The 19,508-nt window shown below is 38.5% G+C and overlaps 1 protein-coding gene across 1 annotated transcript in view; it reads right to left on the bottom strand.

Annotated features, from left to right (window-relative positions):
- Inpp4b (inositol polyphosphate-4-phosphatase type II B) overlaps positions 1-19,508 on the bottom strand; it is a 939,536-nt gene that overhangs the window by 443,287 nt on the left and 476,741 nt on the right. The window contains exons 4-5 of the mRNA XM_008843442.3: positions 17,721-17,928; positions 15,886-15,930 (exon numbers count right to left, since the gene is read on the bottom strand). Of these exons, the coding sequence (XP_008841664.1) occupies positions 15,886-15,930; positions 17,721-17,811 (136 nt within the window). The 5' untranslated portion in view covers positions 17,812-17,928. The remainder of the gene's footprint in view (positions 1-15,885; positions 15,931-17,720; positions 17,929-19,508) is intronic.

Below are 19,508 nucleotides of genomic sequence, written 5' to 3' on the forward strand. Positions count from 1 at the left end.
TCTTCACCTTTCATCTCTGGTTTTGTATTACTGTTTCAATTTCCTTATGTGTTATGTGTCTTTTTAATCTGTTCATTTGTTCTTGGTTTAGTTTTGGTGATTCCCATGCTTTTAGATACCTATCCATTTCCTTTAGGTTTTCAAATTTAGTAGAGTACATATATATATATATTTGTCTTTTTGAGACAGGGTCTCCTTGTAGCCCCAGTGTCCTGGAACTCACTATGTAGACCAGGCTGGCCTCCAACTTACAAAGATCTGCCTGCCTCTGCCTCCTGAGTGCTGGGATTGAAGGCGTGAACCACCATGCCTGGCCCAGGGTTTATTTTTTAACAAATATTGAGTTCAAGATTATTATAAACATTTTCAAGGGCATCTGTAAGTATATCGATTTACTGTAGGAAGAAGTGCATGAGAATTGAGCACTATAATCCATGTGTGCATTCAGCCCAAGGGAATTTATTTAATATTGAAAATGTATTTAGTGCTGAAAATGTGCCCTGCGTTAGTCTAGTGAGTTTCCCGGCAGTAAACAACAACAACAACAAAAGTCAAGTTCTCTATTTCATATTCCTTATAGTCTACTGCGAACAGTTTTTAAAACAAGAATACAGGTACTCTAACCAAGGTAATAAAATTGAGGTTTGGCGGACAGGGTCAGGACCATCTGACCGATCCTTCTCTGAGTAACTGACATTTGGCTGTGACCTGGAACATGAGAAGGAGCAGTAAATGCAGCCAAATGCACAGCCCACGTAAGGGTCAGAGAAAAGACCATGTAACTGGAATGGCTTGGGTAGATTAGTGCAAAGTAAGGTAAGAATGGCCTGCTTCCCTAAAAGCTACACAGAATATAACGAAATACTTAGTATTCTAAAAGGCTGGGTGCCATTGAAGGATTATAACTTGGGGAGTAGGTTAAACATTTTTTTAATTGAAAAATCTCGGTTTTGTTTTTTTTTTTTTAATTGGTTTTTTGAGACAGGGTCTCTCTGCAGCTGTAGCTGACCTGGAACTCACTATGTAGACCAGGCTGGCTTTGAACTCACAGAGATCTGCCGGCCTCTGCCTCCCAAGTGCTGGGATTAAAGGCATGCACCACCATGCCTGGCTTGCAAAAAAAAAAAATCTTAAAAATTTTAAAGAAAGATTTTTCTGACTATTGTGTCATGAAGGCGCTGTACAGGGACTAAAGCCACACTGCCAAGGATACTTTGAATGGTCTAGGTGGGAGCTCACCATGACTTGATATTGAAGGGACATGGTGATAAGAAAGAGAAAGAGCTGTTTTCAGATTTAGAGTAGGCTTTCAACATAGAATGTACAAAACTAGATGGTAGATTTGATGCAAGCTGGCAAACAAGAAGGGACTTAATGGAGCTAGAACTTTTTTTATTCTTTTCTAAAATATTTTATTTATTATTTTTATTTTATGTGTATGAATACATTGGCTGCATGTGTGTAAGTGCATCTGTGCTGTACAATGCCCTCAGAGGTCAGAAGAGAGTGTCAGATCCCCTAAAACTGGAGTTATGGATGGTTGTTGGCTGCCATATGGGTGCTGGGAACTGAACCCAGGTCCTCTGCAAGAGCAGTAAGTGCTCTTAACCATTGAACAATGTATCCATCCCCAGAACTCAGGAATTCTTAACCATCATTTAGCATTCAATAATTTGGAAAATGGCATCAAAAGGGTTTAAAAAGTATACCAACTATCAAAGAAGAGTTAGAGAATGAACTTAAGTCTCAAATCCACATGTCCTTCCTCCACATTAAATTTTAACTAGATTTGGCCAAACGTCAGAGGCTGTAGTTTATAACTACTATTCTATATGGATGATAAGGTCAATGGTGAATGACTTGTGGCAGACTGTAATGCTAGATGATTTTAAGCACAACAAAATATTTTACAGCATATATTTGTGATTTGGATGTTTGGATGTTTCCCTACATTTCTGTGACTATGGGTTTGTTTCTCTCAAAATCAAGATAATGCCTTTTTCACATGTGAGGAATGGAGTGCCTGCAGTCCAGGCACACACCTGCCTGTACACTTATCTAACAGGGAAGACCTCCATCTAGGGGGTGGGGGAAGTTTCTTTCTCCAGAGTTTTTGATAAAGTCTTTTTTAATGCTTGTTTTATTGATGTTTTTGTATATTTCATGCAGAACACTTCAAACAATCTTTATCATCTTTATAACCTAGTCCCCACTGTCCCCACTGATACCCTCCCATAACCTCCCCCCCACACACACACACACTGGAGCCCATATACGCTGTCATCCCTGTTAAGGTCCACTGATGGTCCATGTCCTCAGCCATTTCCCAGTGCAAGTCCATCCACTAAGTCTAGTCAGCTTATCTAGAGTCCCTTGTTTTAGGACGATCAGCAGCAATCAGTTTCGGTAATATTCCTTCAGCTAAGATTGAGGTCTGTTGTTCGTTTTCCCAGTTCTATCTAATTATTTTCTGCCTGAATTTGTACGGGATTTGTGTATATTAACACCATTGCCATAGACTCATATGAGCAGGGTCCCAGGAGTTTGAAGGACTCTGTTTCCATATGGTCATGCATCTCCTCCCTGGCTTTTACAATCTTTCCACCTACTCTTCCACGATGGTCCTGAGCTTTGGGTGGGTGCAGTTTAATAAAGGAGTCCTTCCATGGACCATCATTCAGTAGACTCTTGATCTCTACACTTTGGCCTTGTGACCTTTTGTGTTCCTGGCCCTCCACTGCATGAGGGGGCGTCATTATTGAGGACTAAGATATTCCTTAGTGTCCTCTTCTTTATTCCTGTTCTATGTTCCATGAGTCTTAGGTGTAGAGGTTGCATTGTAGATATTTCACTTAGGCCTGGGTAATTCATAGACAATGTCATATGTGACCACTTGTCGTACTTGGTAATAGTCTCTGACTGGTACAAAATGAGCTTCTTTGGTGAGTGGTGACTGGGATATTTTTCTGTAAATATAAGGATACATATTTTGCACACAGTAAGAAATCACATTAGTCAACAATGTGACAGTGTTGGGGTTTTCTCTAGGATTTATGGCCACTCCAGCCATGTATATTAGGTTGTGTTTACATTACCACACTTGAGTTTCCTATATTTGAGTGGGCATTTAGTCAAATTAGGTAGCTGTTGATTACTCTCAAGATAAAAGTGCCAGTACTGCACCAAAGACGTATGCTGTGCTGGCTGGCCACTGATGTGGTTATTTGGTCATGAAGCTGCTGTTGGATCATCCATTGATGCTTTCCCTTGGCACCTTCATAGCATTCTCCAAAGCTATGAGAGTTAACCTTCCAAGGAAATGGTTGCAAGTCACTTGGAGCTAGAAGTCATGTGTTTCATTTACTGCAAGTGGTATGTTTTACAGAGACATGAGTCCTAGATTAAACATTTTTGGAAATAAGAATGTATAGGAGGGGCCTGTGGGGATTGGCTAGAATACCGGACCAGGAGACTTCTGCACAGATGCACCAGTCTAACACTACCTCCTTCCTCAAACTGCTAACCTGTTATCTGCCACCCAGGCTAGAGACAGATGACACGATGACTGTGCCAGTAGACAGTATACAGATAAACTCTCAGGGCCAATGGGGGAGGTTTGGGGGGTATATAGGAAAGCCCTTTGTATGCAATAAAGAGCTTGCTGGCAGCCCGCTACTGAGCAGCATCTCACAGAGTCTGTGTCATTGATTCCGCACCTATTCACCCCCTGTCTTCCCAGACTGGAGTTGGGCCACCATAGAGCACAGCAACAGCTGGAGCCCAACGTGGGTTCCTGACCCGCTTGCTTCTCACGTAGGCCACAACTGGCCCCCTTCCGCTGTTTTTTCAGTGAGTAGGCCCTTCTGTCTTACATCTCATGGGCGGTAAGCCATGAGAGGCATCTTCCTTTCCCTTTCATTTCCCCATCCTACCTCAATATTGCCTGAATTTACTCCCCCTCAGGTACATATCCCCTGTACTTGGTTCACCGGATGCCTCCACATAAGGGCTGACCAACCAGGAATCGAAACCAACGAGTATACTCCCAACAGTTACTCGGCAATCGGAGACACCATGTGGGCATATGGCTGTGGCCTAAAAAACCACGGAAGTTCCCCACTAAGCACAGGACATCTTGGTCCAAAACACTCCTCTATGAGTTCCCGTTTCCGGTCTGAGTTGCTAACTGTCCTACTTTGCTTTCTTCTCACACTCATTGTTGTCCTCCTAGTCTCTTATTTTTGTGGTGAGTTCCCCTTCATCCCCTCTAAGCTCCAACTCCTCTTCTTCCTCCTAGAATGGTTAACTTTTCCTTTACACTGCAAGGAACCCCAACTTCGGGCTTTAAAATCCCTTCTGGTAACCCGTGGTCTCAAGATCAAGGCTAATGATTTAGAACGCTTCTGGGTGGAGGCATCGGCCCTTGCCCGTGGACCTCCCCTGAAAACGTCTGGGACCCAGATCTCTGGATGAAGGTTCTCTTTCTGGGCCACAAATGGGAAATACAGGAAGGCACAGCACCCTCCACCCCCTTTGTTCTGATTTTACTGGGTATCCTCGGCTGCATTAAATCTGGCTCTCCCAAGGATATCTTAAAATCCTTCAATGAACATTGTCAGGAACAAAAAATGTCCATGCTTTCAATTTCAACCGCGAAGGCAGAATCGCCATCCTGCAACCTGAGACCGCCCTGGACATAACCCCTCCAAAAAAGCCCCCCCCCACCAGCTCACCCCCTCTGCCTCGCACCAAAACACCACCCCCCATTTATCCATGGAGTGAAATAGCCCCGTCGCATCACATGAATTCCCCTAAGCCCGCCCTCGCCCCTCCACTCCAGCCACAGGTCTCACAACCTCCAAAACCCCCTGTACAGCAACTCTGAACACCAACACCCCTGATGGATCTTTCACTTATTCGCAAGGCCATTAATGAGGCTGGCCCTGACTCCCCATATTTTGAACAAGTCTTAAAAAAATGGGCCACAATGAGTTGCAAACCCATTATGATTGGTATAATCTCCTCAAAGCGGTCCTCCAACCACTTGTTTTCGTTAATTGGCTTTTGGTGTATGATGACACAACTGAATCCCAAGCTCGACTAAACTATCAAACTGGCATTCCTATAACTCTGGAAATGCTCACTGGTAGATGTCAATATATTGACCTGGTGTCACAGTCTACAATTGGAAACTACACATATTTTCAGCAAGTCTCTGATTTGGCCTTCTGTGCACTTAAATCCTGTACCCTGTGCAACCCGGAACAGTACTTCCATAATCTGATACAAGGGCCGGAACAGTACTTCCATAATCTGATACAAGGGCCGCAGGAATCCTTTACAGACTTCCTCGCTAGAGTCTCAGAGGCAGTTGAGGGTAGGGTCGATCCCAGCCCTACAAGAGAGATGCTTATTAAGCAATTAGCCTGGGAAGGCCTCAATCTACCTACAAAAAATGCAGTGGTGACAGTGCGCAATGAGGACATTTATAAATGGGTTCTCGCCACCAATGACATTGACCCTGAGGCGGGGCCCATACGGGCCTTGACTGCATCTCTGAACCACTCTTAGTTCAAAAGCAACAGCCCTCGACTAAGCAAAATTCACCACCTCCTGATAGACCGAGATTTTCTAAATTACTCAAACATTTTAAAAAATCAAATTATATTGCTAAATTTGACTAGAGCTTCAGTCACGCCATTACAGACAGTCCTAATAACAAAAATCTGGGAAAATCTTAAAAGACTTTTTGATCCATCATGGTTACTAACCTACTTAATAGTAGGAGGCATGCTCCTCTTTGTGTTATTTCTCCTCAGGTGCCTACTGTCACATCCGTCACCAGCGAACCGTCAACAAAACAACCCTTCAGGTCCTCTCGGCCCTACAACTTCCAGACCAGGGCCCTCCTCAGGAGGTCATGTAGGCCTGGCTATCTCAGATACAAAAGGCCTCCTCCTAAACTAGCCCTCCACCCTGGCAGATCCCCTGAGACTACACCTCCCTCAGGGTTGGTAGACAATGATAGATAAGATTCTACCAGGACAAGCCAACCTAAGACAGGACACGCATGGGCTAGATGCATGCTCCCATGATGGGTAAGGCTTATGCCCTGAGTAAGAACAATCTAAGACAGTCACAACCCATATTCTTGAGGTCATCTTGAGGTGGGTACTAAAATGTCAGGCAGCACCCTAACTCCCGCTGGGCTGCCTTTAAAAACAAAAGGGTGGAAATGTAGGAGGGGCCTGTGGGGATCAGCCAGAATACGGGACCTGGAGGCTTCTGTGTAGGCGCGCCTGTCTATCTAACACAACCTACTTCCTCAAACTGCTAACCTGATATCTGCTGCCCCAGGCTAGAGACAGATGACGCGATGGCCATGCCAGTAGACAATATACAGCTCAACCCTTAGGGCCAATGGGGGAGGTTTGGGGGGTATATAGGAAAGCCCTTTGTACTCAATAAATGAGCTTGCTGGCAGCCTGCTACTGAGCAGCATCTCATGGAGTCTGTGTTATTGATTCTGCACCTATTCATCCCCAGCTCCTGGAGACTGGAGTTGGGCCACCGTAGAGCACAACAACAAGAATGTGGATCAAGAAGTCAATTTTTAGCTATCATGAGGTTAAAATACTTCCTAGTTTACAAAGAAGTGGACACATCCAGCAGCCAGCTGAAGCAGAGTAGAGAGCTCTGTGATAATGTAGGGCCAGGAGTTGCATATTTTGGAAAGGTCCAAAAATACTATTTTAAATTCATGGGTCTTAGAGTTAGAGGATATTTAAGTTTTGCATTAAAATAAAACTTGCATTCTGAATTTGAATAAAATTTGACCTCGAAATACCTTGTTTGTTAAAACTGATTTCTGCCACCTTATCAGAACAGTCTATGCCATTGATAAAGTGGAGAAACTGGGACAGGAAAAGGAAGAACATTGAAAACCTTTGGGTATCTCCTTAGCGGGTGTGACTGCAAACAAGTCACTTAGCTCCTCTGAGATCCAGTTTCTTCCATTAGAAAATGGGGATAGGATCTCTTGTTTTTTCAGTAATAGGAACTCTACTAGGAAGCATTTGGGAAGAGTTCAGTATAGTGGAACTGCAGAGGCACATTTTCTTAATTGCCCATTCCACTCTGCTAGGTCTCTTTTCACCATAGCATGAGGCTCAGCTGGCCTGGGATACTCTTGGCTGCTCACCAAGAAGGTTGATTAAGTTTCAACCATACATTAGAAGATCTTGTACCCTACAACTTCACTGCCTTTAAATTTGAGATGATGTAAAAACACCTAATGAATAAAGCCCTGAAGTAGCTCTGATTCCTCAATTACCCATAAGTGGCAAAAGATGCTACAAATGTACCACAGCCCTCAGAAATTAGAAAATGCAGCAAAGAATATAATTAGGTAAACCACACAAAAATGGAAATAAACTAATTGTAAGAGTGTTGGTCATGAATGAAAGACACAAATAAAACAGACTGAGAACACTTAGAAAAAATGCTCTCATCAATAAACTATTTACCACATGTGGAACAATCAGGTTAAGTCTACAAGGTAAACTTGGTTAAAGATACCTTCTTAATTACATGCTTGTATAGCATATCACACAGAAGGAAACATGAGAGGAAGAATCTATGCATCTTATGGCCACTCAGCCAACAAGCGAAACAGCCAAGGGCAGAAGAAGCAGGAGAGGAAAGTTTGCTTTGATATACTTCTGACTTATTGACTGATGTCATCTATCTCAACATTCGCACACAGTGCCATGCTGGTATTTAGACTGGCATCAGTGAGAAAAGGCTGAGTCAAACATGAAATGCATTAAATCTTGGAATGTGGGGAATCATTACCACATGACAGACCTGTTAAGATTCTTTAATTAGTTCGTTTTCACCTCTTTCAATTAACACTCTAATTATTTCAGCAGTACAAAAACAATTATGCAGGTTTTAGATAACCTTTTCTTGCTCGTCTCACTGCCAGTCCTGTACTTTTAATAATCAACCACAGAGCTCATGGCCTTTGGGATTAAAATCTAGATGCCTCCACATCCTCACTCATGCCACTGTACAAAGCGCTGGACTTGTCTGTGAAATATGAACAGAGAGAAGCAACTTTGGAGCCCATTAGATCTTCAGGAAGAAAACATAAACATATGTAGTCTAATCCTCGGTGCTTAGAAGATGTTCAATTAGTGGTAATAATCATTATGCACAAAAAGTGCAGAGCCCAGACTACCTGTGCAAGGAAGTATTGACTGAATATTATGAATAGATCCACTCAGGTTAATTGTCATAATAATACAAAACCAATCTTACAATATATGTCACATACATGTTTAACTGCTTTCTCTCTCACTCTCTCACTCTCTCTCTCTATATGTCTATAAACATATATATGAGTATATATTCATTTAATTCTCCCCAAAACCTTCTACAGTGGATACTAACATGCTTTTCAATTTGCAGATGACATTCTCTTCTCTTCTCTCTCTCTCTCTCTCTCTCTCTCTCTATATGTCTATAAACATATATATGAGTATATATTCATTTAATCCTCCCCAAAACCTTCTACAGTGGATACTAACATGCTTTTCAATTTGCAGATGACATGCAGAGGTTCTGTGTAGTATTTCCATGGCCACTTGGCTAGGTACTTAAGATAGGACTTGGCTAGGTACTAAGATAGGACCCAAAGGCAGTAAGTTAGCTATTACTTGACTTTATTAGATACAAAGTAATCTCAAGGCAATATTATAAGCAACTACTAAGCATTAGATAAATTTACACATGCTTTATTTGTGATTCATTATAAATCAGTTGTGACTTGATTATTATACATGACAGATAAAACATTGTATTCCACTGAAAATAATGGAAAAAAACTGTACAACGTCCTGAGAGATCCCAGAATCAGATGCTTTAGCTTCAGCATCTATTACGTGCATAGTTGTTTACAAACAAGATGTCATGTACATGTCATAGAAGTTTTGCCAGATAATAATATCTTTATTTATTTGTGTGTGAGTATGTATATGCGTGTGCATGTGTTGGCACATGTATGCCACAGTGCAAATGAAAAAGTCAGAGGACAACTTGCAGCAGTCAGTTCTCTCCTTTACCATGTGGGTCCCAGGGATCAAACTCAGGCAGTCAAGTTTGGAGACAAGTGCCTTTAACCACTGAGCCACCTCATTGGCCCAGATTTACTATTGAAATTTTCACAAAATATGAATAGTTTGTGTATGATCATGCTCACTTATAAAGAAAGAAAATGACATGCCAGGGTGAAGTGATGAGTCCTGTGTTTGAACTGAGGAATCTTGGGACTAGAGCATGCAATCTCACACTGTCTTTACTCAGTAGATAGAGACTCTTAGCTCCCAAAAGTTGAGCTTTCAAAAGGTCTTATGGAAGTCCCATGATACATTCATGGTCCAAGTTGAGGTTTGCCTGATTCTGAGGCTCCTGAATTTAACCATAATACTCTATTCCTGATTCTTGCTTACTAGGCACCTCCAGAGATGGGACAGGCAAAGCTATAGTATGCCAGGTACACTGTGATATGAGATTTACAAAGGCATACTCCAATGACTATGGGCTTATTGAGGAACTATTGATTAAATAACTCTGGCATCAGAAAAGCATCTCTGAGGAAGTGGCATTGGGTCCAGGCATTGAAGAATAAGCCAGACCTCAGTTGATTTTGAAGAAACACAAGGGACATTTCATTCAGACCGAGAGTAGAAAAGACAACATCAAATCCTATAACTCCTTTTGCAGAATGAGACACTCCCTATTTACCGTTCCCTGTTGTTGCTTACAATCCTTATTTAAATAAATTAAATCTCCAGAAATCCAGTTACAATTTTTATTACGTTGCATATATACTAAATCTGTGTTTTGAAATTCTAAATGAACAGTTTCTCAATGTTGTTTTTATTGCTAATAAACTGTACTATGGTTTCATGAAAATATAGATCTTTCTGGCTTGACAGCTGTGGTAAACAAAACTCAGAAAGGCTCTGGCCATTCTGAGATGAACAAGGACTCTGATTGTGCCATGCCATGACAACTGACAACTGGTTTAGAGTTGCACATGTAAGAATCTTCCTAGCGAGTCTTTGAACTATCTCACTTTTTATAGCAGTACAGTAGAGGAGATATTTTGCTGAGCACCCATTTACTAAAGACACAATAAAAAAATAAATCTAACTAATAGAAGTGGATTTGCATTTTAGGCTAAACTTGAACCTGAGTGGAGAGGCTAGTAGTGTACCTTCTAAGAGGTTGGGACTTGAAGCTAACTTACTACCTTTGAGTCCTATCTTATTACTTAGCCAAGTCCTATCTTAAGAACCTAGGTAAATGGCCATGGAAATATGACACAGAGCCTCTGCATATCATCTGCAAAATGAAAAGCGTATTAGTATCCACTGTAGAAGGTCTTTGGGAGGATTAAATGAAAATTGTGTATGGAAATCCAATCTCAAAAGGATAGAACAGAAATTCATATAAATACTTCGAGTTTACCACCCAAGTGTGCCTAAAATATTATCATGTAGCTTTACTTATTATTTCCAGAGAGTTAACTCAGTGGTTAAGAACACTGGTTGTTCTTGCATAGAACCCGGGTTCGATTCCCAGCACTCACATGGCAGCTAACAACTGTCCATAGCTCCAGGTCCAGGGGAATCTGACACTCTTTTCTGACCTCTGCAGGCATTGCAGGACATATGTACAGGCAATACCCTCATATGCATAAAATACAAGTAATTTAAAAAGTTAAAAATTACGTTCTTATGCTTGTGATTCCTTTTAGTCAGCCTGGCATACATTTAAAGGATCAAAACACTGAGAAAGATATACTAAAAATTTCCATTTTCCCATTGGAGTTTTACAAACATCTAAGCTTTCTAATCATTTATAGAATACAAGCCAGAAATAAGGCAGAAGTAAGAATTCAGGACAAACACAATAAGTTGGGCTTCCTAACATCTTCTTTAGAGAAGTATGAAACAATGCCTGATTTATGGTTGCTCTTAATCTACGAATGGCCTTAGCACACAGCTTAATGACGACCCCTGTGAATGTATATCTTTTAATAGATCAGACGGTTTTTGTTGTGCTGCTTGTCATTTTAGGTACAATTTTATATATTTTCATATACCTGTACTGAAAACTGAATACTTTATTCTAGAACTGGATACTTAGAAATATAGTGGCTCTTTATATACATCAAAATGGTAGTTGATATGGCTTGTGGAATGAAAGTAATGCTACTGTTTTGAAATGCAAAATAACTGATTCTTTTTAGACTTATCATTATTCCCAAATGAACAGAAAATAAAATGAGAATCCTACATGAAAAGAACATTATTTTCAAGAAAGACAAAATTTCTGGACTGTATCCACACCTTGGGTCTCAAATGTCCCTCAAAGGCATTATATGCATCAAAGTCTATAAATGCATAGGCATTACTATCTGCCGATTTGATTTATAATATACATGATGTGCATATAAAAGAAGAAGATATTATTATAGCAATCTATTGACTCTGGAAATAATAAATAAAGCTACATGATAATATTTTAGGCACACTTGGGTGGAAAACGAAGTATTTATATGAATTTCTGTTCTATCCTTTTGAGATTGGATTTCCGTACACAATTTTCACTATGGTTTCAAGAAGAAAATGTGCTCAAATTTTTAAAAACAATCCTTCCTTTTGAATGCCAACTTTGTTGAAAGCAAAACATTTTATTAAACCTTGAACAAAATCAATGTCCTCTTGAGTTTTTAATTATATCTGTTTGCTAAAATTTGAAAAAATCAATATGTTTAAAGAAACAAGGGAAAAAACTGTGGTGGCAAAGTTGCAGCTGTAATGGTAAATTACTTAATTTAGATGCAGTCACCCATTAGAAATATGGTAACAGTGGACATGAGGTAGCTTTTCAGTGCATGCTTACCCAGTACTATCAGGACAACTTTAGCCAATTAACTTGCTCAATTGGCTAAACATATCCTACCTCATTTACTTGAATAAAGATGTAGGGAAATATCAGCAAGATAAAATGATCTTAGGCCATCGCAAAAACTACATAGAAATGCTTTTTCCTGTAAAAAAGCTTATGCAAAGCAGTTCAAGAATTGGCTAAATAATTAGTGTGACTGCTCATTTTATAAAACAAGGCCCTCTGGTATATGAATTCAAGTTTCTGTGTACTGCTGTAACAAGAACCAGTTTTACATTCCAAAGACATGTTTTATTTCTCCAAGGTAGTGATTGTGAATGTTGTAAATCCACCAATTATTAGTACAGTGGGGCTTAGACAAGGACAGTCACTGAATAGATTTGTTTCATTGAACCACTTTAGAAAAAGTGATTTTTCAAAATTTTGACTAAAACTATATTGAGCAATTCTATTATAGTGCTATTTGATATGCAAATTGTATTGCAGTACATAAAACAAAATATGGTTTAAAAATAACAAGATAAAGCTTTTGAAATTTCCAATTTACTTGAATACTTTGGGAAAGAGGAGTAAATCAAATACCAAAAAATTTGAGTGGCAAAATTTTCCTACCTTGTTCTATTTTAGAATTTGTTCTTGATTTATTTTAATTAAATTATTATATTCATCTTTAAACAATAATAAAGATATTTTAGGAAATTATTATTCATTATGAAATGAACAGAAGATTATTATGTAATATGTAGACTCAAAAATTTTTTGGAATAAACAAAATTCAAAGGAGAACACATGACGGAAATACTTATTGAAACCTACCCAGGAGGCTTTATCTGTGATGTCTTTCATAGAAACTTTTTGAAAAGTTTCTTTAAGAAATGAGATTGTTGAAAGGTGTGGTCGCACATGCCTTTAATCCCAGCACTCGGGAGGCAGAGGCAGGTGGATCCCTGTAAGATCAAGTACAGGCTGGTCTACATAGTGAGTTCCAGGCCAGCTAGGGCTACAGGGATACTACCTCAAAAAGACAAAAATAATAAATATATATTGAGATAGTTGGGAAACATTCAACTGCTATGATAAGTAATTTGTTTTGATAAATGTGTATTCAATCATCGAGCATTTTTTGCCAATTAATAAAATAAAATGGCCCACCTTTAGTTATTTTATTGCAGTTTTGAATAAGTATAGGAACAAAGAAAATTGAAGTTTCTTAAACTAGATCCAGGACATTATTATGAATAAATTCTAATGCCTGTGACTCTTTCAAGTCTATGGTTCAAAACTTAAAATGTGACAACAGAGCTGTTACTTCTTTTGCCAGAGTTATTGACCTTAACCAGGGTTTTGTAACAAATAGAACAGTTAGAGCTTTGAACAAAACTGCTTATTTTAATTGAAATAAAGAGCAGGTATCTGCTCACATAGGCTGTCTCTTGTAAGCTGGTAGCCATGTCTCCTTAGCACGCTCCAATCTACTTCAGATTTTCTTTTTCTCCAGCATGCAAAAAGAAGGCTGTGCTTGTATTTTGAAGACCGTTGCATTGTTCTAGTTGAGCTGTACTTTCCAGAAAGCCTAGCAAAAAGATTTTAAAAAATGAATTTCTTCTCTTAAAAATAGAAAGTAGACAGACTTTCACAAAGCAGGAGTGTAGTCAGTGTCTCAGAGCTGTCCTGCTCTCTTTTCGTCTCTCAACTTCCTTTTCTTATTTTTGTTTATTTACCTTTATTTAAAATTTTATGTGTATAAGGATTATGCCTGCATGTAAGTGCGCCCATGTAGTGCAGCGCCTGTAGAGGTCAGAAGAGCACATCAAATCCTTGTGAACTGGAGTCATGGATGGTGGTTAGTCACTATGTGGGTCCTAGGAATTGAACCAGGGTCTTCTGCAAGAGCAGTCAGTACTCTTAACTGCTGAGCCATCTCTCCAGCCCTAGCCTCAACTTCCTTTCTGAAAACAACTTCCTATATGTGACACCATCTTAAAACTCAAAGAATGATATTATCCTGAATGTTCTTGGGTTTTCACAATTTTGCTTGTTTCTCAATACTTAGGAAAACAAAATTCAGAATGTTTCTTTAATAGCAGCTTTTAACAATACTTTCAACAATATTACAAAGCTTAAACTTTCTATTAGATATAATTATTAGCTTAACAAATTATACTTCAAAATGGAATATTTTCAACATAGTTAGTGAAAGCTTATGAACCTAAAATAATTGAGACTTCAAACCACTAAAAACTAGTACAGAGTACCTATAGTTTTAAATTTGCACCTCAAATTTCAAAAAATATTCCTACTGACATGTAAAATGTGTCTCATCTCTGGATATCAATTCGAATATGCACATGTGTTGTTAGCTTACAAAGATTAATTAAAACAAAATGTAAGATACTGCTGCCATTTTAGAATATTCCTGAACCACAGAAAGAAAAAGGAAAGACTTTCATGTCTAAATATTTCACACAGATCTTTTTTCCTTGTTAAATATGTTACTGCAGCCATTTCCTAATGGTAGTTTTGATTCAAGTGAGAAGCAGTTCCCACTCTCTAATGAAAGGCGATCTCAGAATGAACACTTTGAATTCACGCTTGGAACAAGTTACAAACTTCTACATGTAACAGTGCTTTAGAGCAGCTTATTTAAGCTAAAGCTTGTATTTAACCTGAAATTCTCAAGTGCCAAATATCTGTCCACAAAATCAATATGGAAGTGTGAGGAGGCACTGTTGAATGCGCTGATGAAGGAATGAGGATCTTGCAAATGCCAAGAAGAAACACAAAACGAAACGACATGAGGTCACTCTCTAGTCTGGAGTAGAAAATTAGATTCTCAACAATGTTGATTTGCAACAAACTATCGTCATTCCAGTAGAATGAGTACTGACATGGGATCTGTGTGTGCAGTGCACCTGTTGAAAGGCAGAACTCTGCGACTATGGAATTCTATATCGCTGGACAACAAATGGAGCTACACATTAGCCCAGATTATTTACTTATTAATTTAACTTGGAGAAAAAAATACCTACTTTATGGAAAGACTTGTTTTTAAAATTTGCTTTTATTGAATTTTTGTGTATTTCATATAGAACATCTCAATCAATCTTAGTCATCTTTATACCCCCATTCCCCACTGACACCCTCCCATAGTCCCCTACTCTAATTCATACATTTTGTCATTTGTGTTAAGGCTTATTTTGGCAGGTTAGTGTCCCAGACAACTTTCTCAGTGCAAGTTCATCTGCTGAGGTCTTGTCATCTTATGCAGAGTCCCTCGCTTTAGAAAGATCAGCTCTTTCTCACATAGCAATAATCAGTTGCCAGTATTTCTTCAGCTAAGATTGGAGTCTGCTGTCCATTTCCCCAGTACGATGGACTGGATTGAATTTTGTCTGCTTGAGTTTGCATGGGACTTGTATATGCTAACACCATTGATGTCAATTCATATGAGCAGGGTCCCAGGAGCTTGTAGGACTCTATTTCTGTATGATCATGCACCTCATCCCTGGCTCTTACAATCATTCCACCCCGTCTTCTGCAATGTTCCCTGAGCCCTGGGTGGGTGAAGTTTAATATAGGAGTCCTGTCCAAAGACCAGAATTCTACAGACTCTTAATCTCTGTGCTTCGGTCATTTGTGACCTTTTGTGTTCCTGGCCCTCTGTTGCATGAAGCTTAGTGATACATCTACAATGCAACCTCTTCAGCTAAGAGTCACAGAACATAGAACAGGGGTAAAGAGGACACTAATGAATCTTTCAAGTCTTATTAAGGAAAGATTTTAAAAATAGATTAATGTTCATAAAGGTAAAATCTAACAGGATATATAACATATTCATAATTTTAAAAATACTTCACAGATTCTCATTATACTTATTGATATAAGTAAGGTAGAATTCCTTACCAAGGATGAATTCCAGCTGTGGCTCGTTGGGAATGTTCTGAATGCCTATAAATAGTAAGGATAAATTTAAGTTACAGAAGGCTTCATTATAAATAATATGATAAAATATATAGTTTTAACTGACCAGATGTGTACATACATTATTTTGCAGGATGGTTTAACTTGTTTATAATAGTCATGAGATTTCAAGTAAGGACATACTATTTCTAAACTAGAAGGAAATGAAGATCTTCCAACCACCATAGAGAAACCAAGAAATGTTTTCACAAACCAGATCAAATATCAAACATGGTTTTCAACTGTGTCTGCTTCTTTTGGATGTACACAGATAGAAGCCATCCTCACCTATAAATGCAAACTCATCAATGAACCAGATGTCTCCAGTTGGGTTCTAGTAGGCCTGGTTACAGTGATGGATATTTTGATCATTTGCTGTTTACTTAAACCAAAAATTCTATTAAACGCTTTTATTCCTTTTGCAGTAATATTTTTTTAAAAGCTAACAGCATAGGTAAATGACTTAAGATGAAGTAGGAAGGGGTGAGTCTGAGATGACATTTCACTCTAGGAAACTGAATGATCAAGCTGCAGTTACTCAGTATGGGAGGTTGAGGCTTTATGACCACACATAGTTCAATGGCACCCCCATATAAGAATGGGTAAGGGTGTGGATGAACAAAGTACCATTTGTTGAAACCCACATATAGCCAAAGAAACCGAAATAAAACAGAATGTTAATCCATTTAGCAATAAATCTAAAAAATCATCTTCTTGTTTATTTTTCTAGTGTATTCCTCAGAAACTAAATTTATTGGCATTTGGTCAATAACACATTTTTAAAACTGCCACTTTGCATAAAAAGTAGCGCTTTTATTCACAGACCTAATATTCTTTTGGCACAGTAACCGTTTTTTCCCTCTCCTGCTGACATTTAACAATGCTTGAGTTAACAATTTTAGAATTTCCAAGAGAGGTTAGAAGGACAATCATTAGGTATGTCTTTGTGAAATTCAAACAGTCTGTTTTTTTTCAAAGGTTGCTAATAATTAACTCTGCTGTGAGCTCTGACAACCAAATTTCTTGGAACTGCATCCAACTAATACCATTTTCTAAAGATAATTTTATTATTTAAATTAAATGAGGTTAGGCATATATTTGCCAGTGTTAAAATAACTAAGCAAAAGGAATCTATTGAAAGAAAAAGACGCAGTTCATATTAAAAAACAAACCCAAACCCTAGAATTTTGAGCATAAGAAAAAGCAGAGCATTCTTGTGAAGCTTTTAATTACCTGGGTAGCACAAAAACTGATTCTAATATTCAGATGTAAATCTTGGCCAAGTCTCTAAGCTTTCTACTTATGTGAATTAATGGTGTCTGGTAGAGCAGCAAATCTATGAGTCTGTGTAACAATTTTTCACTAATGCTTTCAACTTAAATACCTTCTGGTCTTAAAAATGTCTAGATTCCAAAAAATAATTCCATACAAGAATATATAAATGCCAAATAGAAGGTGTTCTTAAATGGGATTAGCACTTAGAAAGTGCTCACAAAGTGCACTTATTAGTGTTTTAACACACATTTGGAAACTTTGATGCATTATTTGATGCTTGTTCAGTATGAACTATATTCTTTGTCTCACCCAAGATAAAAGATAAAAGATAAAAGATATATCATACTCTTGCAGATCAAAGTACGTAGAGAAAAGAAGGAACAACTAGTTAACCTCATCCTGTTGTGTAGAACCCAGCTCTCTGTGAACACATAGGGTCGCCTGTTTAGTCAACCCTGTTCTCCTCTTCAGAGACCAACAGGGAGGGGCACATACATACATACTTGTGAACTGCATGTCCTCAGAGTCATTTGTCTGAGCTGTAGGAAGAAAGTGTTGGCCCTCTTCTGAAGCTCCTTCCTCTTTGATTTCCATGATCAACCTACACAGCGGTCAGTTTTCCAAGTTTCTTTGTCCAAATGGCACCAGTTAATGGCTTCTGTTTTAGCGTCCGTGTATCTTCACAGTAAAGATATATCCCACTGTAAAACTCTGCATATAAGAAATATTGAGAATGAACTATACAGCTATTTTGGAGTCTGATGCAAAACTAAGAACTAATGAAAAGTAGAAAATGCAACTGTTTTGAGATCATCTACTTTTCTTGCCTAGCCTTCTCACACTTTCAGAACAAGTCACACAGCTCACTGCAAGCTCTGGGTTAAGACACCGTTCCCCAAGCAACCATTAGAGGCCATATCAGGAACTTCCAAGTCCTGGAAAGTTTGAACTGAAATCCTTTCAATTTAATTTTGTAAGGTAGTAGATCAATATAGGGCTGCTAACCACGTATAGCTGATATGGTAGGAAGCAAGAACCAAGAACATCCTGTCAAGGAACTCACCTGTATTGCCAAGGTAACTATATCACTCCTTCCACTAGAATTCCACTTTATGCCCATCTCCCACTCCAGCCTTGCTAAAACAGTCATGGCCACATAAAGACAATTTGGTATGGTACCCTTCTTCCAAAATGGGCCAGGAAACCGAACAGTGGCATTTCCAACATCATTATTATTCATAAAGTCTCTTGCTGTTATATGTGATAAAAGTGTGTTTAATGATTGGGGCATTTAGTGAAAAGAATGAAAAATAATTCTCAAAAGCAAAAGCTCAAGGGAAAATGAAAGTAACCACAAATTGATGGAAATCAGCACAGAGAAAGGAAACCTCTTCCCAAATTTAATACCTACTACACGGACAGCCTCAAATAGGTACAAATATGCTTTGATACTTAGTTTGATGTACATGACTAGGCATTAATTGAAAAAAATCAATGTTGTTTTAAATAAAGTTACCCGCCCATATATTTTTTAAAAAGTGTGAAAATCTTTAAATGCCTACCCAGTGCTGTTTAATGAGATGACAGCAAACGAGCTTGGTTTGGAATACTGATGTGGTCTCAAAATTCACAAATCAACTCTCACTTTCTGTTGTTAACAAAGTGGCTTCATTTACTATTCAGCTCTGGTTCTTAGGAACCTGCTGGCAAAAATTACATGCAGAAAGCATCTTGAGTCCTCAGACAATATTACAGAAAGCAGCATGTATATTGGTTTTTAATGATTTAAATATATTTTATTTAATTATTTAATTTTGTGTGTATGAGTTTATTACCAAACATATGCAAGTACACCCCTGTCATGCTTTGCCTGTGGAGCTCAGAAGAGAGCATTGGATTCCCCTGGAACTAGTGTTATAGATGGTTGTTAGCCACCATGTGGGTGTTGGGAATTGAACCCAGGTCCTCAACAAGAGCAGCCAGGGCTCTTAACCACTGAGTCATCTCTCCCAGTTCTTAATCATTTAAACAGAAAATAATTCTGAGGTAAAGGGTTACTTTGCCATTAATTAGCTCATACCCATTAATTTCAAAATTATTTTTGAATTAAGGGAATGCTTTCTAATTTCTGTATTGACTATTACATATATAATTATTTTCTGATAAATAGATACATATTCATTGTATCACATTATACCAAGGACTTGCAAATACCTCTGTCACTTGTGCATAAGAACCTTGTCAAGTTTAGTGTACTTTTTAAATTAAATACTCAACCTTGAATCATGATC

This window comes from Nannospalax galili, unplaced genomic scaffold (assembly GCF_000622305.1).
Source record: "Nannospalax galili isolate Female #2095 unplaced genomic scaffold, S.galili_v1.0 scaffold359, whole genome shotgun sequence".
NCBI classification, from domain to species: domain Eukaryota; kingdom Metazoa; phylum Chordata; class Mammalia; order Rodentia; family Spalacidae; genus Nannospalax; species Nannospalax galili.